The sequence below is a fragment of the Penicillium brevicompactum genome (genome assembly GCF_028827555.1).
Source record: "Penicillium brevicompactum strain IBT 35665 chromosome Unknown utg000001l_segment0_segment1, whole genome shotgun sequence".
NCBI lineage: Eukaryota > Fungi > Ascomycota > Eurotiomycetes > Eurotiales > Aspergillaceae > Penicillium > Penicillium brevicompactum.
The window spans coordinates 696648-722712 of record NW_026623204.1 but is presented as its reverse complement, the minus strand read 5'-3'; the positions used below and the strand labels follow the sequence as shown (position 1 = coordinate 722712).

At 50.5% G+C, this 26065-nt stretch overlaps 8 protein-coding genes across 8 annotated transcripts; 2 read left to right on the top strand and 6 right to left on the bottom strand.

The window, feature by feature from the left end:
* Nucleotides 1-753: 753 nt before the first annotated feature.
* On the top strand, nucleotides 754-3177 carry cat2 (bifunctional catalase-peroxidase Cat2; the record flags this gene model as incomplete). The annotated part of the gene is made up of 4 exons (XM_056952010.1): nucleotides 754-809; nucleotides 884-1206; nucleotides 1268-1305; nucleotides 1360-3177. The coding sequence occupies 4 exons, from the start codon at nucleotides 754-756 to the stop codon at nucleotides 3175-3177; spliced, it is 2235 nt and encodes a 744-aa protein (XP_056815161.1).
* Nucleotides 3178-6265: 3088 nt separating this feature from the next.
* fphA (putative sensor histidine kinase/response regulator) lies at nucleotides 6266-10829 on the bottom strand (the record flags this gene model as incomplete). Its single annotated transcript, XM_056952009.1, has 6 exons — nucleotides 6266-8265; nucleotides 8325-8785; nucleotides 8837-9021; nucleotides 9074-9438; nucleotides 9491-10082; nucleotides 10134-10829. 6 exons carry the CDS (start codon nucleotides 10827-10829, stop codon nucleotides 6266-6268), a joined length of 4299 nt encoding a protein of 1432 aa, XP_056815160.1.
* Nucleotides 10830-12520: 1691 nt separating this feature from the next.
* N7506_002713 (uncharacterized protein) lies at nucleotides 12521-14417 on the bottom strand (the record flags this gene model as incomplete). The annotated part of the gene is made up of 8 exons (XM_056952008.1): nucleotides 12521-12721; nucleotides 12799-13206; nucleotides 13265-13634; nucleotides 13682-13840; nucleotides 13887-13943; nucleotides 13994-14061; nucleotides 14127-14220; nucleotides 14272-14417. 8 exons carry the CDS (start codon nucleotides 14415-14417, stop codon nucleotides 12521-12523), a joined length of 1503 nt encoding a protein of 500 aa, XP_056815159.1.
* Nucleotides 14418-15092: 675 nt separating this feature from the next.
* On the bottom strand, nucleotides 15093-16523 carry N7506_002712 (M20 family metallopeptidase; the record flags this gene model as incomplete). Its single annotated transcript, XM_056952007.1, has 4 exons — nucleotides 15093-15313; nucleotides 15377-15516; nucleotides 15577-16373; nucleotides 16431-16523. The coding sequence occupies 4 exons, from the start codon at nucleotides 16521-16523 to the stop codon at nucleotides 15093-15095; spliced, it is 1251 nt and encodes a 416-aa protein (XP_056815158.1).
* A 989-nt stretch (nucleotides 16524-17512) lies between these two features.
* Nucleotides 17513-18496, bottom strand: N7506_002711 (uncharacterized protein; the record flags this gene model as incomplete). Its single annotated transcript, XM_056952006.1, has 1 exon — nucleotides 17513-18496. One exon carries the CDS (start codon nucleotides 18494-18496, stop codon nucleotides 17513-17515), a length of 984 nt encoding a protein of 327 aa, XP_056815157.1.
* A 931-nt stretch (nucleotides 18497-19427) lies between these two features.
* Nucleotides 19428-20182, top strand: N7506_002710 (GNAT family N-acetyltransferase; the record flags this gene model as incomplete). Its single annotated transcript, XM_056952005.1, has 2 exons — nucleotides 19428-19663; nucleotides 19855-20182. The coding sequence occupies 2 exons, from the start codon at nucleotides 19428-19430 to the stop codon at nucleotides 20180-20182; spliced, it is 564 nt and encodes a 187-aa protein (XP_056815156.1).
* A 1149-nt stretch (nucleotides 20183-21331) lies between these two features.
* On the bottom strand, nucleotides 21332-22588 carry N7506_002709 (bZIP transcription factor bZIP-1; the record flags this gene model as incomplete). Its single annotated transcript, XM_056952004.1, has 4 exons — nucleotides 21332-21817; nucleotides 21877-22139; nucleotides 22351-22366; nucleotides 22571-22588. 4 exons carry the CDS (start codon nucleotides 22586-22588, stop codon nucleotides 21332-21334), a joined length of 783 nt encoding a protein of 260 aa, XP_056815155.1.
* Nucleotides 22589-23503: 915 nt separating this feature from the next.
* Nucleotides 23504-25916, bottom strand: N7506_002708 (anoctamin family protein; the record flags this gene model as incomplete). Its single annotated transcript, XM_056952003.1, has 5 exons — nucleotides 23504-24760; nucleotides 24812-25243; nucleotides 25293-25581; nucleotides 25644-25797; nucleotides 25847-25916. 5 exons carry the CDS (start codon nucleotides 25914-25916, stop codon nucleotides 23504-23506), a joined length of 2202 nt encoding a protein of 733 aa, XP_056815154.1.
* Between the last annotated feature and the right edge of the window lie 149 nt (nucleotides 25917-26065).

Below are 26065 nucleotides of genomic sequence, written 5' to 3'. Positions count from 1 at the left end.
GAGATATTGCCGTGTAATCTTGGAAGGAGTGCTCGCAGTCGACAGTTGAAGACAGAAGAACAATGGGCAGGTTAGTACGATACAATCTGGATAATGTGTCTATGGGTACGGAGTACTCCGTAAGTGGGCAAATTGAGCATATCTCGGAATAAAGTAACCCCGGAACGTCGAAGCTAGTCTACATCAGATCTAGCCCCCTTTGTGAATAAGCAGATCATGTGACTCTGGAAAAAGCTGCCTCTTTGGGAAGTTGAGCCAATTAGGAAGGTCCAGCTCCCAGCTAACGTAATCTGTCCAGAGCTCCAAGCTGAGTCAGTTCGAAGTTGAACCTCGGAACTTTGTAACCGTAACCTTGAAAGAGGATCTACCGAGTAGACAAGCTGAAGTTCTCCCCTGGTGGGCGACACTGGATTTATCATCGCTTCAGCTCTAGAAGCTAGGTAGTCGGAGTCGAACGGAATCGATCGCGCCTCGGCGCATTCCGCCAATGAGCCCACCACTGTATAATAGAATGGTAGGCGACTTTTTTTCCCCGCACGCCCCCGGATCGCGTTGCCTGTAGAGCCAATAATAACCTGAAGAAGTTCGGAGTAGCGTCATCTAGAAAGGTACCGGTGGCCAGACGTTCGGTATTAGAAAGCTGCTTAATACACGGCCCATCATTGGGCCCACGCAAACATTTAAATTTGCGGGGATGCCCGCTTCCCTTCCTTCACCTCACTTTGCTATATTCCCCCCTTCAATCTATACATCATGGGTGAATGTCCTGTTGCACACAAGAAGAGCAATGTTGCTGGAGGTGGTACTCGGTATGACTCTCCCGGGGTTTCTCTCGCGCCCTGCTCTTGCGGGTGGTAGCGTCCTAGACTGACACTTTTTCCAGCAACACTGACTGGTGGCCAAACGCCTTGAAGTTGAATATCCTCCGCCAGCACACTGAAGCCACCAACCCTCAAAGCAAGGATTTTGATTATGCCTCTGCTTTCAAGACTCTTGACTACTGGGGTCTCAAGAAGGATCTCCATGCCTTGATGACCGACTCGCAAGAGTTCTGGCCCGCTGACTTCGGCCACTACGGTGGCTTGTTCATCCGCATGGCATGGCACAGCGCGGGTACTTACCGAGTCTTCGATGGACGCGGTGGTGGTGGCCAGGCCCAACAGCGATTCGCGCCGCTGAACTCTTGGCCCGATAACGTCTCTCTCGGTGGGTTTTCAGTCATGCCGAGCCTCATGTTGTACATGCTAACTTGTGCAATGATTGACAGACAAGGCTCGTCGTCTTCTTTGGCCTATCAAGCAGAAGGTGAGCAAATGTTGATACCTCAGTATAGCATGTTTGTGCTAACTATATTTTTAGTACGGTAACAAGATTTCCTGGGCGGATTTGCTGCTTTTGACTGGTAACGTCGCTTTGGAGTCCATGGGTCTGCAGACCTTTGGATTCGCCGGTGGCCGTCCCGATGTCTGGGAGGCGGATGAGTCGGTCTACTGGGGAAGCGAGAACGTCTGGTTCACGAACGAGGCGCGTTATGAGGCTGAGACTCCTGATGAGAAGACCAAGCAGAGCGATATCAAGACTCGTGATCTCGAAGACCCGCTGGCCGCGGTCGTCATGGGTTTGATTTACGTTAACCCCGAAGGTCCTGATGGAAACCCCGACCCCGTCGCTGCGGCGCGGGATATCCGCATCACCTTTGGCCGCATGGCTATGAATGATGAAGAGACCGTCGCCTTGATTGCCGGTGGTCACACCTTCGGAAAGACACACGGTGCAGCTAGTGCCGACAACGTCGGAAAGGAACCCGAGGCTGCCGGCCTTGAGTCCCAGGGCCTGGGATGGCACAACGCACACGGCACCGGAGCCGGACCCCACGCCATCACCAGTGGCCTGGAGGTCACTTGGACCAAGACTCCTACCAAGTGGAGCAACCAGTTCCTTGAATATCTGTTCCAGTTCGAGTGGGAGCTGACCACAAGTCCCGCTGGAGCCAAACAGTGGGTGGCTAAGAATGCTGACTCCATCATTCCCCACGCTTTCGACTCCACCAAGAAGCAGAAGCCCACTATGTTGACCACTGATCTTTCTTTGCGTTTCGACCCCATTTATGAGAAGATCTCCCGTCGCTTCCTTGAGAACCCCGGTCAGCTTGCCGATGCCTTCTCCCGCGCCTGGTTCAAGCTGCTCCACCGTGACATGGGTCCCCGTGCTCGCTGGTTGGGCCCTGAGGTCCCCAAGGAGGTTCTCCTCTGGGAAGATTACGTTCCCGCTCCTTCTTCCGCTCTGATTGATAACGGAGACATCATCGCCCTCAAGAACGAAATCCTCTCCACCGGCGTTGAGCCCATCAAGTTCATCACGACTGCTTGGGCCTCCGCCTCAACCTTCCGCGGTGGTGACAAGCGTGGTGGTGCCAACGGCGCCCACATCCGCCTTGCCCCCCAGAAGGACTGGGATGTCAACAACCCAGCGCAGCTGCAGGAGGTCCTCAGTGTTTTGGAGAGCATACAGCAGCGCTTCAACAAGACCCAGAACGGCGAGAAGCGTGTTTCCATCGCCGATCTGATTGTCCTGGCTGGATCTGCTGCTCTGGAGCGCTCCTCTGGCATCCCCGTCCCCTTCACCCCTGGCCGCAGCGATGCGACCGCAGAGCAGACCGACGTCGAATCATTCAGCTGGCTCCGACCGTTCGCTGACGGATTCCGCAACTACGGAAACTCCACTCGTCGTGTGCGCACCGAGCAGCTTCTCGTCGACAAGGCCCAGCAGCTCACACTCTCCGCCCCTGAACTCACTGTCCTCGTCGGCGGTCTCCGTTCCCTGAACGCCAACTGGGATGGTTCTAAGCACGGAGTGCTTACATCCCGCCCTGGCCAGCTGAGCAACGACTTCTTCGTTAACCTGCTCGACATGAACACGATCTGGAAGCCCACTGGCGCTGACAGTGAATACTTCGAGGGCTCCGATCGCAAGACCGGTGCCAAGAAGTGGACCGCCACCCGTGTGGACCTGATCTTCGGTCACCACGCCGAGCTTCGCGCCCTTTCGGAGCTGTATGGTAGCTCTGATGCCCAGGACAAGTTCAAGAAGGACTTTGTTGCTGCTTGGGACAAGGTCATGAACTTGGATCGTTATGATGTGTCTTGCTTCCCCGTGACTGGCCGTCCTCGTCTGTGAAATAACAAAATTGTGGCACATAATTCTTTTTTAGCCTGCATGAACGTTCTACCTTTTTTTCTTTCTTTTTTCTTGTTCTTTCTTTGGGAAGGGTTTTTTTTTAGCTCTAATCAGAATGCTCTTAACCTACGGGGTGATGTGCCAAATATTATTCTTTTTGAGACAACAACTATAATTCGGGCAGACCTAACACTTCGAGGATACACACTGCCAGCGACCCTCTCTTTTCCTCTCACGGTGTGGCTTCAGTTGATATCGAACTCCACGTAGCAAAGATGCATCTGGGCATAATGGACAAACTGAGAATTCACCTCTAAGCCATCTTGTTTCAGGCGCTGAAGGTCTATCTAATTATATACAGTTTTCCTGTCGGTCAACTGTCACCGTTCCATGCATTTGAACTCTCGAAAGTGACGTGTCAGTCTAAATCTAACTGTCAAATTCTAACCTGCATGAAGTATGGAGTATTATGTACAGCTGAGTCGAATCGAAAAAGACTCTGCTCCTTGCGGAGTACTTGGTGGATCTGTTAGCTTCGAAAGGTTCAACCTAAAGATAGCTCAACCCCCGTTTGTTAACGGTCGTCAATGGTCGGATATGGAAAAACTGAACAAAAAACCCAAAAAAACCCCCCGACGATCACAGTTCCTAATAATGAGATCAGCTTTGCGCATTTCAAATACTCTCGAGGTCTGGGCTCAAGCTGTGGAGCGCCAACGGGAAGCGAGCAGTTGGTTTTCTTTGTTTGACATCCCGAGATACCCTGGTCGTCGCCGATAGCTCTTTCGCCTCTATTCGTTTGTCGCGTCCAATGAGCTCTCAATCTGATCACATAAGGGGGTCAAATCCATGTCTTGAGAGGGATTTCTCCATAACATCGGGCTCTCCGTACCGTTCGCCTAAATGGGTCCGGATCTCATTGCTTGACATCCCCGGATACTAGGCATCATAGACTGCTACTGCACGCAAGTTTTCTAACCCAATAATGGATTCGCCGAGACTGACTCGTCATTCACACGAGCTCGAGGCCGTCTGGTTCTAACTCTATCTAGCTGTCACACCCCCTTCCAAGGTTGTTGATGGGAGGGGCTCAAAGAGATCCTCCGATCCTCCGATCCTACGGAGACGCATATCAAGCGGTTAGACCGTTTAAGGTGTGGGACCTGCGTCTGTGCATTTCATATAGCCTGGGGCCTTCTTCGTTTCTCGTGTGTCCTCAGTCTCATCCCCTTGCCGTATGGATAGCCCAATCAGCAGCCTGCCTCCGCAGGTACAAGACTTACTCTGGGAGAATGTCTTCGTTGTCGAAATAATAGCCCTTTTTTCCATTGCGGAGATCGGTGCTGTGGAAGTGATCTTCTCTATCTTTGAGAGCTTCAAGAGATATCGCGGAGTCTACTTCTGGAGCATGCAAATTGCCGCTTGGGGAATTTTCGTCCATGCCCTCATGGCCCAGCTCCGTTACCTGAACCTGGCTTCGGGACTTCCTTTAGCGATTCCGTTTGTTATTGGGTGGACTTGCATGGTTACCGGACAAGCGGTGGCGCTTTATTCCCGATTGCACCTCGTGGTGAACGACGTCCGGCACATTCGCTGGGTGCTATGGATGATCATAGCCAGCTTCTTCATCCTCCATCTCCCGATGACTGGTATTTTCCTTTGCTTCAACCTCGGCGACATGCGATGTCTCCGTGCAGCCCAGATCTTCGATCGCTTTCAAGTCACCGTGTTGGGCTTGCAAGATACCCTGATCTGCGCCATATACCTCGGCGAGGCACTCCGAGCCCTCAAGCCTATATACCAAGTCAAAGGCCGCGAGGGGCGAAGGGTGATATACTGGCTCCTGTTCGTCAATGGCTTTGGAATATTGCTAGATATTCTAATCATCATTTTCGAGTTCCAAATTCACAATCTCGCAGTCGCGTTCAAGTCACTCGCGTATTGCATCAAGCTCAAGCTTGAATTTTATGCCTTGAACCAACTTCGCGAGTTGACACGCACACACCCATGCAGCCTGTGTCAGGGCATTGAGCGAAATGCTGGAGGATCGGGTGACATGAACATATTCGATCTGATCGACAATCCTCGCCAGTCTGGAAATGTCGAATCGGGCACTTTGCCTAGCTCTGTTGGAACTATTAGTCCACCACCGCCCACCTCGACGCGCAGTAGCACGTATGACTTCCACGAAGCATTGCGAGGGACCATTCCAACTGAGAATTCAATTCGTTTGCATATGGAGAGCATAGCCCCGATTCAGTCGGAGACTCGATCGACGGTCGAGATGACTCTTTTGGAGACCCCAAAATGAGGTATGTGCTTTTCAAAGCTGAGTACACTCGCTAGCTTTTTGCGCGATATTCGGGATGGGATTCTGTTTTTTGTATATATCATCAAGACGTTCACCTTTGTGTGGATAATGACGGGCGGCACTCGTGTTTTTGCTATATACCCTGATCGTTACCTAATGGGACATTTTGCCCTTGACTTCGAACGTGCGTTACATTTCCGAAATTTCAATTTGGCGCTTTCTATTTCATTGGGCACTAGATATTCCAAGGTTTGCGCGCAAGAGGGAACCAAACGTCATATGTGAGACCTGGAGATAACCTTGGAACATCCATGGATGCAAACGACCCTGGGCAGTTCCAACCTTCCAAGGCTTTGATGCGACAACCTTGAAACCTCCCAGCAGATGAATGATAGCATAAGTGATATACCCGTGGACTTGATGTGTAAATTCAAAGTTCCAAGGTTCGCTTGAATCGTAGAAGTAGAATAATATGTCCAATAAGGGTATCTGTATACTTTTCCCGAATAAGATCACAACGCCGAAATATATGACAGGCCCAATTCGTGTACCAGGGCCTGTCCATGCAGGTACAAAAAGCAGGCTATAAAGGAAGATTATAAGTAGAATCGTCAGGTCCGTATGTCATGCCAAGCTGAAAACTCGTGGGAGATGCGCGAATCATAAGGGAGACAAGATGATGTTCGCCTGCGAAACATGAAGCAGGTCAACATGAATGTAGAGATTAGTAGTGGTGAAAGAGTTGAGTCTCGAATGTGTGGAAGTGATGAGCCGCTGTTATTGAGTTTCGAACCATCCGCCATGCTCCCATTCACGCTCGGGTGTGTATGTGGCCTCTGTCCGGGCAACCGGGTCCGTCAAGCCCTTGAAGAAGAAATTCAATCTAGCAAATGGTATGGGCTTCATGACGTAGCCATCAAAGCCGGTCTCGATGTAAAGCTCTCGATTCTCCTCAAGCAAGGAGGCGGAAACAGCAAAGATAGGCACCCGGCCATGTTGAGTAGCTTTGTCTGGGAGCGCAGACTTTGGTTTTTTCGACTCGAGATCGCGAATCATTCGAGTAGCCTGCATTCCGTCCACAATGGGCATTTGTAAATCCATCAAAATCACATCGAAGTCTTTCGTCGCCAGGGCAAACGCCCCGGCGCATTCCTCGCCATTGCTGGTGAGTTTCACGGTATGCCCGAGCTTGGTCAGACGTTTTTGAATGATTTTGCTGTTGACCGGATCGTCTTCTGCTACAAGCACATGTAGCAGATCATAATCGGTTGTCGAGGGAACGGTGGTGGGAGATGTGGATGGTGGAGGTACTGTTGATGGTGGAGGAGCGGTGGAGGGTGGAGGCGCCGTGGATGTTGCATTTGAGAACCCTGTACCCGGATCAAACCGCGGGAAATAGGAACGGTCCTCGATGGTTTGAAGGGATGGCGACTTGATGCTGGCAGATAGCTTCGACATTCGCAAAGCACCCATCGGTACACCGGAATCTGTGATGTTCTCAACTCCCGGAGGAGGCGGTGTGACAAGAGGTTGCAAAGTGATTGGAGGGGTGTGCGTAACCGATGATAGATGTCCATGATGTCCATGAATATCATGCACTGACTGTGTTGTGGACGAGCGTTTCAAACTGGATGCTGGCGCCGAGCCTCTAGACAAAGCGTGACTGTGAGCACTGACAGGGCTGGATGACAATCTTCTATGTTTTGAAAGCGAGTTTTGGCTGTTGCTGCGTTTGTGCATCGCAGGTTCTTGCATAGCACTTATCAATCGATCTGCCTGACTTCTTCCGCTTTGGCCACTTCGAGAGCTGTCACCACTGCGCAAGCTTTCATTGCTTCGCCGTCTAGTGTCACGGGTCTCATGTGATCCTCCTACCAAAGTGAACTCCTTGTCAGAGATCAGTGGTGTCGGAGGAATAGCAGAGTTCGCAGCGGCAATCGCCGCTTCATTTTGCGATGTGTCTCCCTCGGGGAGTCGGAACTGCAGCAACATTTTGAATCGACTGCCTTTTCCTTCCTCGCTCCTGACACCTAACTGCCCATGCATGTGTCGAACAATCCTTGCCGCAAGCGCAAGACCCAGCCCCAAGACACGTTTTTGTGGTGGTTTGGGCGAATCCAGACTTTGAGACTTTTCTTCCTCGCCTGGATAATAAGTCTCGTCTGTCGAGACTTGCTCTAATTCGTGGAAAAGGGCCTCCAGCTTGTCATGCGACATACCCACCCCGGTATCAACCACCATGATCTCGACCCCCACATGACCCGGAACGGATTGCGTCGGGGACCGCCAGATCTCGGTGGTGACTGCACCAGATTCGGTATTTTGGATGGCGTTGGATATGACGTTGGATAGAACTTGTCGCACGCGACGCTGATCACCAAGCACCAATGGAGGAAGGCCAGGGTGTACCGACACTGTGAACGAAATATTCTTCCGCTTGGCCTCGCCAGAGAACATGTGGGCTGCTTCTTTGAAAGTTTCCTCAAGGTCAAAGCTTTCATCTTTGATGAGTTCTTGGCCTTTTTCGGTATTCGTAAGGTCGAGGAGGTCGTTGATGACATAAATGAGCGACTTGGAAGCCGAGTGAGACCTGGTTAAGCTCTCCCTTGTATCCTCGTCTAGGGCACCTTCCAGCGCGATCTCGAGATAATTGATGATGGCGTTCAAAGGGGTCCGGACCTCGTGGGCTGAGTTGGCCAGCAGAAGACGAGTGAGCTGTGAATTCTGCATCGCCGCCTCTTTTTGTCGCCACACTTTGATAAACTTTCCATAGACGACTGTTCAGATTAAGGTTAGAGGAGCTTCTTTTGTAGAGGGTTTTGACATAAGGACTTACGACATAGTACTGCTGCAGTTTCGACATCCGTTTCTGTCCATTCGCGACTCTGGGAGAGAACGGTCTCTCGCCAAGCTGCGAAGCTTTCACGTGGTTCGAGATATCCCTCAGTTTGCTTTCGTTTCGCGATTTCATATGGATTACCCGCCCATTTGATTTCAGTGAGCTGCCCGCGGCGGAAGAAAACGATGAAGTCACTACCACCTGCCGAAAGCGGAACATAGAGCAGCCCTGAGATAGCCTTTAGCCCTGGTGGATAGTGAAGGTCTGGGAAATCCTTGACAATGTCGTGCGATGCGAGCACGGAACTCAACTGTCGAAGGCGAAGGAATTCGAGGAGGGCTAGAAGCTCCTGAGAATTTGAGCCATCGCCTAGAATCTTGGTTTCGTCACGAATAGAGAGAACACCGTAGTCGGCGGAAAACAACTGTAGCAAGTCATCACTTGAGGCAATGATGTAACTTTTATGTCGTCAGCAAACCTTAGGCCATGATTTAAATTGCAGTTCTTACCCAGATGGATTGGCCTCGGTGGGAACTGTATTGATGAGTTTCCTTGCTTGAAGCCTAGATGTGTATGAGAGTCTTTCAATATTGCGAGACACTATGTCGCCCAGCAGGCGGCAGATCTTCCGAACTGGGAAAGAAACTCGTCGAGGAGATCCATAGTTGTGACACGATATCAGACCCCACAGATCCTGTGAAGGCTCAATTAGCGTTGGTACATTGACATGGAGTGGTTTTACTTACACCAAATGCGTTAATAGATACCGAGTATGAGGATACGACCTTCATGTGCTTCAGATATTGTATGTGAATGGGCGACATGGCTCTCAGATATGCGTGCGTCATGTCCAAAGGCGTTTCGAGATCTTCCACCGTTCGGCATACTAGACGTGATGTGATGGCGTCGCGGTCATAGAGAAGGCGGACTTTGTTGATTTTATAGAGCTCTCTTGCTTGAGCGGGAATGTCAGAAGCAGGGAAATGAAGGCCTTTGTAAAGATCAATCGTGACATTGGGATCGACCAACTCAGCGACAACCATTCCATTCCAGCTGCTGTCGAACTGGTAGATCAAAACTCGGTGGAAGCCGCTAAGTTCCTTTACAAGACCTGTGATTTGTGAGTGAATGAACGAAACCAGACGGTCGGGAAAGGGCATTACCTGCGGTGGTGTTCAGAAGTTGCTCCAAGTCTTGGCATCGGGAAAGTTGAGTTTCCAGCTGTGAGAGGACGGATAAGTAGTCGGTCTCTGCTCTCCTGCGACGAAGAACTCGAAGCGGCTGGGATATGGACATTGTCGAAGAGGCGAGCTGATCTGGCGTTGGAACAAAACCCAAAGTACTGTTTTCCGTGGGGCTTCCCGGGGTGGCAGAGCCTGGGATATCTAACGGATTACGCTCGTCGTATTCAAGCTCGAATTCACAAATGATCAGGTCTTTCTGAGTTTGGCAGACATGGGCTGCACACCAGAATCGACGGCTTTCCCCTGTAGGTGTAGAGATTGACAGAGCAAATATTTCAGGTCCATCCACAGAGGGATCATATGCATCGTCGCGTACAAAGTCGATATGATCCAGTAGAAGATCTGCTTGGTCTTGGTCTAAGATATCACAGAAGCTATGGGCTTGAAAAAGCTCCTTTGGGGTATAGCCCAAGTATTCAGCCGAGTTTTCACTCACAACGCGCACCACGAGCTGGTCCGGAGACTGCTCTCGCAATGCAATCATCACTCCAAAACTTTGGATTGCGCCAGGCTAGTATGGGTCAGTTCAAATGCATCTTTGACAGCCAGGGGTATTACTAACAATTCTGATAGGCTCGTCTTCGCAGTATTGAAGGTCTTCGCCATCTCGACCCGTGATGATTGCGTGACCATTGTCAGTCACGACATGTTTGAAGCGGGCAGTCATCAAATGATCCTCATCTGTCCGGGGCCCAGTTTGCGATCTCGGGTGAGCGGTAGATCCTGAACCGGACTGACTATCGCTCTGAACAGGCTTGGCGTAAACTTCAGGATGCTGGTTGACCTCGGACGCCAGTGAGTGTGCCCCAAGCTCCGTCTCTTTCCCGGTGGCATGTGTCTCGTGACGAGAAATATCCGTGGGGATCGTAGGTTCGGCGTGCTCGGGATCGGGGCGAGGATATGACTGCGCATCGGATTCTGATTTCATTTGATGCCAAGTCCGCTCATCAATGAAAGGGTAATGCCGAGCTCCATCTCTCGTGGGCGATGCTGCTCCCCGTGAGGTAGATCTCTGTTGGGTAGCAGCTGTTGGGTCCACCGAGACTACCGACCGGATAGGGAAGACTCGATCGCTGGGATCAAATCCAGTACTGGGTGGCTGCTGGGTCTCATAGTGCGAAACTGATTGTGACCGGTCCCTGTTCTCCGGGCGATGTTTGACCGACTCCGACGAGTCCGTCCGGTTCGGGGTTGCAACACTCTCCGACCTCTGGCGCCGGATTCCCAGCCCAATCTCCTTGGGGGCCGGCGAGGCCATCTGATCCGACTCAAATTGTCCTGAAATCGTTCAAGCGTAGACGGAGAACCCGATGTAAGACGCGAAGGAACCGATCGTGCGGGTAGAGATCGCGTGGGTCGTACTAGGTTCGATTTGGGAAATGGAGAGATCCGAAGAGCGAGACTGCCGCCTTTAAAAGGCAGATACAGCAATGAAGACCCCAGTGAATATCGTACCCGATAGGATTATTAAGGTGTAACACTGCGACAGGCCTAAGCTTCCAGCAATCGAAGTGGACCTCTCCGAATGGGGCTCATGAGTGCCTCCAAAGAATCCCGGGGGCCGTTGATCGAGGTCTAAATGGTCAGAGGCGCTCTAAGTGGACGAAACCCAGGGACAAAAGGAATGATCGATCCCGATGGGGTGAGGCGCGACGATCTGGAAAAAAAAAGGCACTGTGAGTTAGGGGTGGAGAGGCCAACGTATGGAGGGGCAGGCGGAGAGGCATGTGCGGTAAAATGCCAAATGCCTGGGCCGAATCATCAATTCAAGGGTAGATTTCCTGCTTGATTTCGATTCAATTCAGTAATGATTTTCGTCCGCTGTCAACGAAAATTGCACTCCCCCAGGGCCTAATTGGGGGGAGTAATTGGTCGCTTAGACGCGACGACCGCTCCAATCTGGTTGAGATCCACTGCAGTATCAACACCGATCTTTGATTGGATATTCTCGCAGTTGGAGTACGGGAGTAGACCTGTGGGATCGCATGACTGGCGGAACTTTCACCGTGGGGTCGACTTCTCCGGTCCAAGAGCCGAGAAGTTCCAAGGGTTGGGACAAAAAAAAAGTGGAAACGCTTCAATTTCGAAGAGACTGGTATCTGCGTAGATTGGGCTTGTACTGGTACACTTATAGAAGCTGGTGACACCATACATAGTCAAAGTATCTCCATGTACCTTTCTGGCACCCAATGAACATGCGAGAATGCTCGATGATGTCATATCCGATGACGTTGCTCATGAAACTTCTACAAGATTCAGATGCGATCTATGTATTTATATGCTCTACATTGTTGTATACAGTACGATCGTTGTAGATCTTCATCCAATATGCCTCATGATATCACTGTGGCGGAGAGGATGTGGTGACAAATGCGATGGTGTACGTGTACAAAGTTCATATTGTACTACACAAGTTCTATATCCTTCTAAGCAAGATCAGCCGGATTGCAGACAAGGTAGACAAGGCAGATAGGAACAGGGTACGGAGTCAACAGGGTAAACATACTAATTAGCATGTTGGGGGAATAAGCATGTTTCCACCCATGGACCTCTTGTACATTAGTTATGTACTGCTCTTCGTCTATCTCAAGAACCAAGATTGCATAACGATACACGTGTATATAGCGCCATCTCATTTCACCCCCCTGATATAGTCGAGACGTCCCCCGGGGTCTCACCTGGGCACTCGGAATGATCCTCAGGAGTCCCGGCTCACCAAAATGCCCAACTTGACCCTTACGCAGTGTCAGGGAGATAGGCTCAATTTGAAACTATTATTCACATCGTTCGACGATGTCTCTCTTCTGATACTTGACCGTGTCTTTAAGATGTGGATTGGGTTCACCATTCAATGTGTGTCAATTGTTTGTGTTGGAATATTAGGCAAAATTGGTCTGATCCATCCCTTGGGCAGACTTAATGGATTAAGTGAACATCCGTAGCAATTAACTAGAGCAAATACCGAAAGCTCTCGATCTCCCGATCAGTCTTGTTTGACAGCTCATCCTGCAACTCCGCCCCAACAGTGATTTGCTCGGGCAAGCCATACAACTTGTCTCGACGACGGTTCTCCCAGGTGTAATAAGAATATAAACAGATAAGGAAGAAAAGACTCAGGACCAGGCCTGACATCGAAGCTTTGATGCCCGTCTATGAAGATAAGAGTGTCAGCTATGCGACATGTCCATTTGATATCATGTCTCTCTCAAGGGGGGTGAAGAACTTACCGGATAAGATGGCTCTTCCGATGACAAGAAAAACTGAGGCCCAACAATGTTGCCAACACAGTATGCAATGAAAAGCAAGGAGCTCACAACACTTTTCTTTGAAAATCCAGCCACATTCGATGTGACTATACTCAGCGAGATTGGAAGATTAATTGCATAGACAACGGCAAGGGTTAGTCCAACCATTCTCCCAACCTGGTCGTTGGGATCAAGCTTCCAAATAAGAATCAGTCCCACGATCGAAACTACCGTGTTCAAGATCATTCCCAATATACGGAACGAGGGAAGCAACGTGGCGGCAGTTGAGGTTATGAGCAAGAACACAATCTGAGCACCACCTTGTGGCATTTGCATGATAAGGGCCTTCAAATCACTGAATCCGAATCCGGCGGTGATGATTGAGGTAAACTGGGAATTTCGTCAGAATTGAGTCTAAGAGATTTAGAACGTTTAGGACAATACTCACACTTGTGAGACCACCGTTGGCCAGGTTGGAAGTGAACGAGTTCAACACCAGGAGCCATGTCTGTGGATCCTTCAAGGCCAACAAGGCTTGTGACCATTTGAAAGTACCGGTGTCCATGACTCCAGTTTTATTTTTCAAAGTGCGCTGCACCGCGATAGCCCGCTCGTTGCGCTTCAAGAATATGGCCTTAGCAGGCGAGTCTGGGAGCAGCGTGAAGAGCACAATGCCATAGAAAGAAGTGACAGCACCCAGAATGAGAAACAAGAGCTTCCAGTGGGCGATGACGGTGGTATCAATTGTTCCAATCCCGTACGCAATCAATCCACCGATAAGCACAGCAATGCAATTTCCGAAGAACCAGGCAGATTGCCTAACTTCATCAATAAGGGTTTGGTGGAACCGATGGGGAAAACATACCGAAGAGGCTGTTCCTCGCGCTGGTAGAACATGCCTGTGATCAGGGTGAAGCCCGGTGCAATGGCCGCCTCACCAACGCCCAAGAAGAAACGGACTGTCATCAATCCACTCCAGTTAGAGCAAGCTGCATGGCACATCAAAACGCCACCCCAAAGGATTCTAGCCATGTTAGTTCTCTTCGTTAACCATGTGGAGGACAGCATACACCGAGACTGAAATGTATTTTCCAATTGGAAGTCGAACAATGATATATGAGCTCGGCCTATCAGAAATTAGCTGAGTGTCAAATGTTAAAGGCATCGAAGGTCATACCAACTCCAGGCAAAGTATCCAAAGTAAAAGATCGCGGATGCCCATGAGTATTCATTCCCGTGCATATTCTATTCCCTCCAGTCAGTCCACTGATTCTGCGTATTTAAATGAACGATTGACGAGGATGACCTACCAAATCCTGTCGCAAATTGAACAATGTCGCCTGACTCAAAGCAAGCTTGTCAAGGAACTGGAGAAAATATGCAACTCCCATCAATGGAATCAATCTTTCTTCAGATCAGCTATGCTTTTTTAGGCGTCACGCAACGGATACTCACACAAGGTCGAGCTTCCATAGCACTCTCCTTTCCTCCTCAGGTGTTGCTTGAACAGCAAGCACCTGTCCAATATCCAAGTCCCGACCTGGTGACTCGCCTTCACCCTTCATGTTCTTTTCATCGGCGTGTGATTGTTGTTGCTCCATTGTGAAAGCTATATTGCAGGTTCACTCAAGCAATGCAATAATATACCAGACGAGTTCCCCCTTCTTATCCAAATGTGGCCAGCAGCCGACATCGCTCAGGACTTCCAGCCGCAGAAATCTCGTGTCAAGGCTTCGCTTAAACCTACCAGTCCCAATATCCGCTTGCTTTCCGCGGTGGGCCCTACCCACCGTTCAAGGGGGAGCTGAAGATCTCCACCAATCGACGAGGTCTGTTTAGTTTTGAATGGTAATGAGAATTTCCCCGCGATGTCAAAAACCTGGAGAACTGGCGAGCTTGCCAATCAGATTGACATGCTCGGCACCCCAGAATTGAGTGTCAGTCGAATTAAATCTTGGGGTGACAGCCGGGACGGACCCGATCTGGGGAAAATCCCACTTCTCCCCTCAACGGATATGACACTCGGCAATTACAGCGGACGGAGATCGGCATTCGGTGCCAAGGCCCTTAGCCTAGCCTTTTCCCCTTGGTGCTACGGGGCTTGTAAGATGCGGCGTCGAGGCCGCTCCATTCCGCTAAAATTGCTAATAGGCATGAGTCCAATGAGATTTTTGACACGGGATGGTAATGTGAGTTGACTGCTCTTCGATTTGTGATCCACTATACAGAGATTTAAGATGAGATCCACTCTACTAGTAGTAATATAATTCGATTGACTAGGAAAGGTCTTTTCCAAAATCCGACTTGATCGCAGTGGCAAAGCTTTCGTCGACCAAGGCCCTAGACGCCACCACCGCCATTCCCGCCGCACAATGTAAACTCCGTTGGAATCCTTCTTCGGACCCGGCCCCTGCAGTAAACTGCGGTGTATGATTAACTCCGTCTGCATGAATATAGAATCCACCGTGGAAACCAGGGACTTCGTACGAAACATTGCCTGGTCGAATCCAAACATTAGCATTACATTCCAAGGTTGCCCCGGTGTGAAAACAAGTCTTACCCATATCGGTAGATCCGCCACTTAGTCCTCCTTCTTGTCCAGCGGCATCAAAGATAGTACTGTGGCCCATGGCGTTCATAGCGGAGACATAGCTGTCGCAGATTGGCTTGTTGATCTTCATGTCCTTGTATGCAGCCTCCCTGTACTATGCGTTAGCAGCACTTACAGAGATCACGGGTGTTATCAAAGTCGCTTCATACCATTTGTACTCCACAGTACAGCCCGTAGCAATAGCAGCAGCCTCGAAGCATTTCAGCACCTTTTCGGTCAAGGGCTTCAAGGTCTTGACAGTATCAGACCGAATGTAGTATTCAACTGTCGTAGAAGCAGGAATCACGTTGGGCCTGTCTCCACCACGCAAGACAACACCATGGATCTTCTGTGTGGGCAAGATCTGTTGTCGCAGCATGGAGATATTGACGTACGCGGACACGACGGCATCAAGTGCATTAACGCCCTCCCACGGAGCTGCCGAGGCATGCGCCGGCTTACCCGTGAAGGTCACCTCAACCTTGTCATTAGCAAGGTACTGTCCAGAACAAGAGCTCGAGCTGATCAGTTCTGGCGCACCAGAAAGCACTGGGAACGGGTGCACCATGAAGCAAGCGTCGACATCTTTGTATGCTCCAGCCTCGACGAGAAGAAGCTTTCCACCACCGCCTTCTTCGGCCGGTGTCCCCAATAGACGAACAGAATATCCGATCTGATCAGCATAGATGGAGCTCATTGTCTCACAAGTAGCCAGGAAAGCGGCAATCGAACTGGTAGCGATCAAATTGTGTCCGCATGCATGGCCCATGCCCGGCAAGGCATCATATTCGGCATTAAATGCCATCACACGCCCACCATTTCCACGTTTGTAAATAACCTCAAGCGCAGTCTCAACGCCATAGGCCTTTCTGTGAACTTGGTACTCCGGCCCGAGCGACTCGAAGACCTCACAGATGTGGTCATGGGCATCATACTCTTTGAATGCCAGCTCTGGGTTTGACCAGATCTACTAACATTAGAATTGAATGTAATGCGCTCAAAGCAATGAAAAACATGTTGGTACCTTCTGGTTGATCGTGCTCAACTTGGATTCATACTTCTCCAAGGCGCCGCGAACCTTCTGGATGATTTCTGCTTGTTCTTGCACAGGTAACATTTTGGAAATTGAGCTTTTGGAATCCTCGCAAATGCGCAATGTAGTCTTAAGAGAGAAACCAAAACCAAAAAAGGAATCCAGTGCCGAGTGATACCTCCGCAGATAAGAGAACTACCAAGTGGGGGAGTCATTATTCCGCATTCCGCAGTGGAGCTCATCTAAGACCATTCCATTATGCAATATCGCCTTGGGTAGGTGTCCGTTGAAATTGTTTCCAATGTTACTTTCCGTTTGATTGTTGTACAAGGATCTGGGCAGGAGAGGTATGGAAAGATCTCCGATCGAGGAATGCGCATTCAAAGGTTTCAACCGCCCGTAGGCACTTGCTTGACGCTTTCTATTGGTACAAAAAATGAGGGGGTGGGATTTCTCGAGCATAGGCTCGTAGAGGCTATGGTGGATAGAAAATGTACATCCATGGATTCGGTTTAGTCGGGCTCTGGATTAGTTTTAAATAACATCACAAGTTCCTGATCAATGAGTAATGGAGACATGGTGTTTGTATATAAGTACAGATTAAGTTACATCGTGAGGGTAAATAAATCGTAACGTCAGTAGACTGCGTAAAATTATATCGTCGTCGATGTACATCTGGCGTATGTGCTCGCAGACCGGTTTGAAGAGGGTCTGATTTGGATGTTGGTAGGGCTGTCGGGGCCCACAGTCGTTGAACAATCAGTATTGAATGATAGCGATTTTTCGCATCCAAAGGCTGACATACGAACATGTTCGTGTGCCAATAGATTATTATATCCCAAGTTTGTAGCCCCAAGGCTTTGTTGCGCAAGGAACATCCCAGGCTTGATCTGACGACCAAGGTGTTGTGGAATGTTCTTGATGCGCTTTGAGAGTCGCTTGGAGTCGCTTGGGTGTCAGAGCCCCTTGAAGGATGAAACAAGGACCCAGGTTGGGGTTGGGCAGTTAAGACAGGTTGGCGGCTATGAGTTCTAGGCTCAGAAGGTCGATCTCTCATATCCTAGGATCCTGGCTCAGGGTGGATGGGATTCATCAGTCGATTGCGTCGAGGGCCTGATCCTTCGCTCGGACATAGGCAGGCTCTCCACAGACATTGTATTCCATCCTCGCCGCCCCCTCGATCGGGACTCTCGTGGCGCGGCGTGTGTAACGTCCGTTGTGAGCTGGGTAGGATCCACAAATCCAGGGTACTCTTCATGCTCAGATGAGGTGGGTTGAGACCGAGAATTCTGCACGAGAGTAACCAACTTTCCGAGGACACCGAACTCGAGCTTCAGCTTGATGCTGTAGACCATTGGTTTCAAGGTGGTCTGTAGTGGGTAGTAGCCAATGTACTCGACAACGAGAAGGCAAACATCAAGCAAGATGATGACAAAATTGATAGCTAGTAGCTCGTACATGATTCGAGTGCGTCGTCGGTCTTTGTCGGGCATCATTCTGAGCAATCGCACCGCTTCGACGATGTATATACTGGAAATGCAGATTTCTTGAGCACAGAACCAGGCTAGTTGCATCCGTTCCATGACATTGTAACCGCGAATGACGGTTGGAGAGGCAATGTATGCGGTGCAGAAAGTGAACACGGTTGTTGGGACCAGAAGGATTACCGCATCAACAATGATGAGCCAAAGCACAAAACGAAGCACTTTGTTGCTCTGAACCACCAAATGCAGGCGAGAATATAGCACCACCGATTGACCAGGGACCATGACGTAGAATCCAATGGTGGTGATGGTCAGCGAAAGCCATACTGGCGCCAGAGAGAAAAACTCCAACAGATAGCCAACAGCGTGGGGGATTACGCCCAGAACGACGGATAGGAGTAGAGTCCAAAAGTAAAGTCCGCGGTAATGGGTAAAGGTCAAGAATAACAGAATGAAGAGTTCAATGGCGTTGTATAATGCGATAGACGTGAAGACGATCATCAACGTCCGCACGGCCAAGTTGTTGCCATGATACCCATGGATCCCGTCGGGGGCTTCGGACAAGTTGGTCATTGTCGGCGCACCGACTCAGCCCGAGCTAGGATATATGGACAAGATCTTTGTGAGGCGATATAGTTGCGTACCCTAATCGTGTGTCTGGATTCAAGCGTGCCAGCTTGACGGCCATCATAACTGTTCAATCACAGACAGGACATGCGCGCAAAGTATATCGAAGAGAACGGGGTGAGGTTGGGATTGCGACAGTGAACCGGGTTCGAGATTGGGTGGAAGGGATCTGGTCCGAGGAATGCGGATGTAACGCGGGGGAGGATCGATGCGATCACAGATGAACACGTAACAAATCAAGCACCTCAGTGAAGAATCACACACACAGAGCCTGCCATTGCAGGAATCGCGAATGAGAGAGAAAAAGAAAAAAGAGCAAGTATCCGGGGGACCGGGGAAATGCCAAGCTAAGCCGAGAAAGGAACCGCCACACGTGAATTTTGACTTTTTTCCTTCTTTTTTCGCTGGTGTTTTTTTGACTTCGGGCTGTTAATTGCTTCAGAAACACTGTCCCTGCAAATCTCCTTGGTCGTTTCCATTCGGCAATTCTCCGGTTTGTACGCGATTCTGAGTTGAGAATTGTCGCTCTCATGTGAGGTCACAACTGCCAAGCCTCCTTTCTTCGCAGGCGGCTCAGACGCAACCGTTCTAGATCTCTCAACGCTTACAATGCAGATTCTCCCATGTACTCCGGTTGGCGCTAGCTAGCCACTGAGGAACCGGGACTTGGGGGACTTGGGGGGACTGGGGCTGGGCTCTCCTTCACAATTGGACCGTCCTTCTGGTGGAGAGCGCCCGTGCGTTTTCGCCACTTTCCCAAAGGTCTGGGGGTGGTCGCCCTGAACTCAGGTCCGTTGGTCGTTTAACTCGTCTAAACGCCAACAAGCTATCAGGGCTACTGCAGACCACAGCAGACTGCACCACTCGTTCAAATACAATGCCCGGTGTGCATCTTCGGCCCGCCTGCGCCCAGGACCTTCCCGGCATTGCTGATCTGGCCGCACGGGCCATGCTGGAAGATGAACTCTTCGCCTACCTCTGCCCGGGCCGGTATGAGCATTACTCGCATTTCCGATATGCCTTTCTCCGCCGTTTGAAGACGCGGCTCGTGACTCCACGCTATGTGATGATAGTCGCGGTGGAGAATGAGGGGTCTGGCGAGTCGATCTGTGGGTACGCTCTTTGGAACAGAAGTGGGAGCGGAGCAGATGCAGTACAGTGGCACAACGATACGTGGTCCCATGGTGATCTCCCCCGTGTACTTGGCAGTCGCCGACAATTCCCCGACTGACATTCTCAGCTCTGGAACGAATGCTCTTGGCTGTGGAAGATCGCTACCTAGCACTAATCTATCCTGACCGCAGTGTGGATCCCCACCGACTGGAGCAATACCTGGCTTCTGCGGTGGACTGCTTTCCCTTTTCGGATTTTCCACAAAATTGGTTCTTGTCAACCGTCGCCGTCGATCCTGTCCATCAACGACGCGGGATAGGCCAACAGTTGATACAATGGGGCCTACAGCAAGGACTACAGGACAACGTCCCCGTGGGGCTGGAAGCGAGTCTAAAGGGGTTTGCTCTATACGAAAGATTGGGCTTTCGGACAGTCAATGAGCTGGAACTTAGGCCAGGCATCATCATGCGCGCCATGATATGTGACACAAATACGCTTTCTAATATGAATCATTCATGAGACTGTTCATCGTAACCGTGCTCTGGGTTTTACCACAACCACAACCCTGCCATGAACACTTCTTGCCGAGTGTATAAAACGACTTCGGTCTCATTGGAAGCAGGAAGCAGGAAGTAGATGACCACCCACTGTTCTTGTCCACGGGTTAAAGTGTCCCAATATTCTACATAAGGCCTCTATCGATATCACAATTCCCAAGGTCTGTCCGCGAGATTATTTGCCCAGTGTTCCACAGGATAGAGTCTTGAAAATGCGACTATAGCGACCCGAATTTGTCGGGAGTTTCAGATCTCTTCCAAGGTTGGCATTGATCGAAAGCCCCAGCTCTTAAGATCCCCCGTGACATCCATCGTGGATACGCCGGGGCACCTTGTTGCGGTTTTTAGGGCGTGCGGGCGTTCGGGCGTTCGGGCGTTGGGAAAAAGGGCGGCGATATCGAACACGGCGTGTTGGTAACCCCCTGGTGGTTCTGCGCCCTTAGGTTCCGGGCGACGTTTGGTCCGGTTTTCGGGTTTTCGGGGTCCCGCAAGCAGCAGCGTCACGGTCACCACCTCAACCTTGGAAACCCTGTGAATCTTGGTCGATGTATTCACTTACGAATATTGTGAATTAGCTTGGTGAATCTATAGATTTGCTTTATTATACATGGTTGTCAGATCGCCAACGCCTCTAACCTCCAGGACTATCCCAGGATGGATTGGGCCGGCATCTTAGATGCCCAAAGATGATATAGATATCACAAAACTTCATATTCCTTTACCTTGTACAATGACAGACTACTGGACAGGAAGATAAATTATGAGAATTTGCATTTGAGGTATTCAACCCTTAAAAAGATGCTCAATAAAAGATACTTCGCTTAAACTGCCTCCATGGGCAAGCGGGAAATTCCATAACACCACCAATTCGCAAAACCGAAATCGGAAAATCAAAGGCCGCGCCACACACCATTACACTAAGAACGAGCATCTGAAAAAGAGTTCAAAGAAGCGCAAGATCCAGCTAAAAAGGCTGGGGTACGTAGTAGCAGCAGATGGTCCCCCAGGTCAAAGAAAAAGAAAACACCAGAGCTCAATGAGAACAAAGAAAAAGACGCGGGTATCGAAAAGTGATCGCAAGAAGGCAATCAGGGCGCGCGTGAACAAAGGCTTAGTTCACCATGGGAAGACCGTGAGTCATCTCCTGCTTGTTCACTTCAGAGCCATCCTGACTGTCGTCGGTGCGAACGCGCTTGTTCTGCTGGAAGTTGTTGTTCAGGAAGCTGGCATCATCGTTGTGCTTGCGCATACCCAGAGTCGCGGCGGCGATGCGGTTCAGGGAGTTCATGTCATCAGAGACAGAGCCCGGGTGCTGGGGCCCAGAGGAAGGGACCGAGCCGGAGGGGCTGGAGTTCTGAACCCCGGCCGAGGCGAGGGCCATCTCAGTGGTTCGGGGCTGGCTCAAATCTATGTTGGCAGGCAGCTCGGGAACTTCGCCCTGGGCTTCGAGGAGACGCGACTGCAGATTGATGATGTACTCGCGAAGCTGGTAGTTCTCGCCAACAAGGGACTTGACCTGGTCCTTGAGGGGGTCAATGTTCTTGACCTCTTCCTCGAGCTTGCGGATGTAGGTCTCCTTGCGCTGGCGGAAGGCACGCTATAAAATAGGTCAGTGAATGTTGTCAACACAGGGGCGGCGGGGAGATGAATGCATACCTGAGCGGCGCGGTTCTGGGCAGCGCGCTTGGAGGTGGACAGCTCACGCTTGCCGTAACTCTTGGAGCCACCATCAGAAGGGGGAGAGCCCTGAGGCTGGGTGGGAGTCTGGGGAGTACCCATCATAGCACCCGAGATGGCGGGGTCGATGTTAGCCTGCTCGCGGGGGCTTGCATTGTTAGGCTGCAGGTGCTGCTGCTGGCCCGGAGCACCCTGAGGACGGTTCAGGTGGTGCTGAGCAGCGAGAAGCTGGTCGTGCAGGACTAAGGAGGGGTGTTAGTAATGGTGGTGATCATGATGCTGACAAACAGCCCTAAGTTGGGGATCATCAAAAGTATAAGAAGGGTGTCTGAAGGCTAGCCCAAACCACGACCACGAGCTACCGGGCCCCAATCGGGAACCACGAAACCACGAAGTCACCAAGCTGCGGCCAAGACACTCCATACTTTTCATACAGATTGACAATTCACGTACCTTGGTCCGCGTGGTCCTATTCTCATCGTTAGTATAGAGTATGGAAGAAAGGAGGCGCGTGGTGGCGCGACGAGGCATCAGATGGGACTCGACGCGTCAAGGAGGGGTAACATATCCCCTAATTCGCATCAAGTGCCAACTAGGGTTGTCAAGTCTCCAATATCAAGTAGACAACGCGGGATATAGATATGATGACAAACGCGTTCAAGAAGACACTTACCTGAGCAGTGGACTGCATGCTTGGATGCGGCGCTGGTGCGAGGGCAGGCTGCATGGATCGAAGTTCAAGAAGATACCAGAACCCTAAGAATTCTGATATTCAGAGCAAAGATGATCTCTTTGCTAATATCGCGATGCAGGTCAATGAGGTAAGCAGTCGATGCTGTAAGCAGGTTGAAGAGGAAGAAGGATTACTTAAGGGAGTCTGAGTCAGAAGTTCGGGGGTTCGTGGCCGGCAGAAACATCCGCGGGGGGCCGGTAAGCGAAACCCTAATAGGGCAGGCGGTGACCCCGGGTACATCAACCATGTACCATACACTCCTACCACACTGCAACCATCTACATTTTGTTCGGTCGTTTTTCAGAGAATTATTTATTTACGTATACTCTTCACCATAATATTTCAGCTAAATATGTGCTGTATTAGCCGGCCGATCGTCATTGTTCCGAGGTTTGTGGGGACAAGACAAATTAGTCTACGGAGTACGGAGTACACGGAGTACACTTCACTACGGAGTACTTCCAAGCTTATGGATAAGAACAAATACACATTGTACAACTACGTGTAGGTGCATCTGCCAAATTCACGCTTTCGAGAAGTAATTGTTAAGCTCCGGATTCTCTTTTTGGTACATACTTGAAAACCTTCATGCTCACCCCGTACTGTGATCACATTCTGCCGCATCCAGTCACGCTGACTGTAAGCTTCGATACATGACGTCACGACCTGCTGAGATGCAAACAGGGCTCGCAGTAGGCGTACTATAGACTGGGAAGCTCGGAATATTATCCATTTCAACACCCAGCAGACACGTATAATAAATCACTATACAAATCCCACGTACATCACGTAACACATTCCACACACACTGCGTAGACTTGCGATTCAAGCAGCATGTATACTGGGTGCCCGCAAAGCACCGTTATCACCCCCCTATTGTTGCTTCTTCACACTGCCACGGACCGGCTGGGCTTGAATGATACCAGCACCGACCTGCGCTGACTCCGTCCAGCCACGCTGGTGTAACCAGAAGCGTGCAGCGGGGTCAGCACCGTGCAAGGATGCTTTTCGGGCATCGTCTTCCAGAGAGGTGCGCGAGATTTCAGGTGCCTCGGATTGGGATGCAAGCTCCTCTTCATCTTGACCCTCGTCGGCCTCTGCGCCGGGAGTAGATTCAAGATAACGCTTGCGCATGAGATACCGATCAGCGCGCTCTTTCCTGGAGTTAGGGGGCTCAATTCTGGCCATGGCGGCCCGCACAGCGTAGCGAACAATCAAGTATAGGTGCTCTGAGAAAAAGATGGTCAAAAGGAGCGCCCAGCCCTTGATCTCCGTTGGCTCGCCGTTTGGTCCATGCTGTGCGTTGTCGCTGAACATGTAAACCAACGCAGCGCTGGTAATACTACCAACCCAAGAGAGAAAGCTCAGACTGTCCAACCACGGGCCGATGGTGTCAGTGCGCAGTGGCACAGGGCGACGGAACTCCATGCAAATCTTGAAGAAGTCCGAACGCAGCTCAATCCAGTTGTTCACAAAGAATGAGAGTGGAACAAGGGGCCAAGTAGGCGAGAATAGAGCCAAGTATCCAAACTGAATACACATTTCACGAAGATCATCTGTCACATCGTACTCAGATAACTCGACCTCGTTTCGGACGCGTGTAAGGAATTGCACTTCCTCGGCAGGGTCGTCGAAGACCACAACAGGTCTCTCGGGTGACTCTTTATCGCCATTTCTTTCCAATTTGCCATTGCGCTCTTGGTTGTACTTCTTGTATTTGCGCATGGCGTGCTGCTTGATATACGGCACAATTGTTTCCATCGCAAAGCCAACGATCTGGGCTGTCACGGTGAAGTAGATAACCTGGTTTCGCAGACGAGCAGGATCAATCTGGAAGTGCGATTGTTTCGCGACTGCGTGCTCCTTGGACACGAAAGGCCGGACGGTCAAGTGGAAAACATCCAGATAGGGCACAATGCGACTTGCGAATGGCACGTAAATGAAGGCTGTCAAAAAGATTGGAAGGTACGAAGTGATGAAGTTGATCACGAAGACCTTTTGTGTAAGCGCGACATCATACGCATCCTTTGTCTCATGGTTCTCATAATCATTGATCTTGGTCGCGATTGACGTTAGAATGGCGCTCATTGTAGGCACCAAAGCTGACACAAGAATGGTCGGAATGAAGATCTAGGTGGTCATGGTGAGCACAGGTCGCGATTGGTAGCAATCCGAACATACCAGATAGGTCTTCAGCGGACCATTGTACAGCTCCGAGATGAATATCTCGATGGCAAAGCAGGTCGCAATGATAGCGCCCAAAGCAACGGCTGCAAGCAAAGCAAAGGGAATCTGCAGAAGCTGTCTCTGCATGCGCTTGGTAGCTGGGAAAACACCACGCTTCTCGCCGGTCCCTTCATCAACAATTTCCTTCTCGGGCTTGAACTCGCGGCGATTGGTTCGGACAACTGACACATTCTTTGTCTCCCATCTGCAGCTCAAATCAACCTCCTGGCGCTTCCAGTACTCCACAAAGATGATACACCAAAGACAGTTGACTGCAGTGTAAATGAGCGAGAAACCACCCAACAGGAACCAACAGGAGAATCCAAAAACGGCTGGGAATATCAAAAATCGGAAATATGACTGCAAGAATGAGAAGTAGAATCCAACCTAGCATGTGTCAGCTTGGTCGGAGAACAATAGGCAGCTCCACACATACACTTTCTCCAAACTTGTTACGAATCTGGTCCAGGTCGTCCTCGGAGAGGAATGTCTTTTTGCTCCACTCTCGCATCCACGTGTTGTTGGTTTCAATATCATGCAATGGGAAGATAGCAGTGACATTCTCCCACTCGCCGTGATTGGGAGTAATTCCGGCGCCGCCCTCTTCCTTGCCGTGAGTAATCATCTGGTGAACGACCCGCAGGCGCTCAGCCTCAGTTTGAGTCTCGGTCGAGTTGGAAGAAGTAGGTTCGGCATTGCGGATACCGTAAAGCCAGTCGCGAACACTGCAAACAAAGACGACATCAGCATTCACACACTTTCCATTTCAACCTCAGAGCGCACGTACCGCGACCGATAGACCGCCCGTCCCAGACGCTTCTCGGAAGCTCGAACAAAGACAAGTAGCGAAGACTCGTCACCCTGGCGAATCTCTGCCTGGAGACCGGCCTGGGCGAGGGACTGGAGCAGCTTCTCTAGCTGTGCAATCGCCTGCGATTTCTCTGGTGGCGGGTTAGCAAGCTATGGCAGTGGGTCAGTAGCCGGGCTTACCAGCATTTCCAAAGCTGTAGCGGATCACGTAGTCCACATGGAGATTGCAAGGTTTCTCTGATTCTGCCATCGTGGAATGGTTGGAGAGGAAGAGGAAGCGGGACGGGCAAAAAGTGAGGTGATCTGCGGAGTGGGCGGACTACGTCACCAAAGGCTTAGCTGGCGAAGCCTGCCCGGGCGCACAATATGCACGATGTAGTAGTTGGAAATGTTAATTAT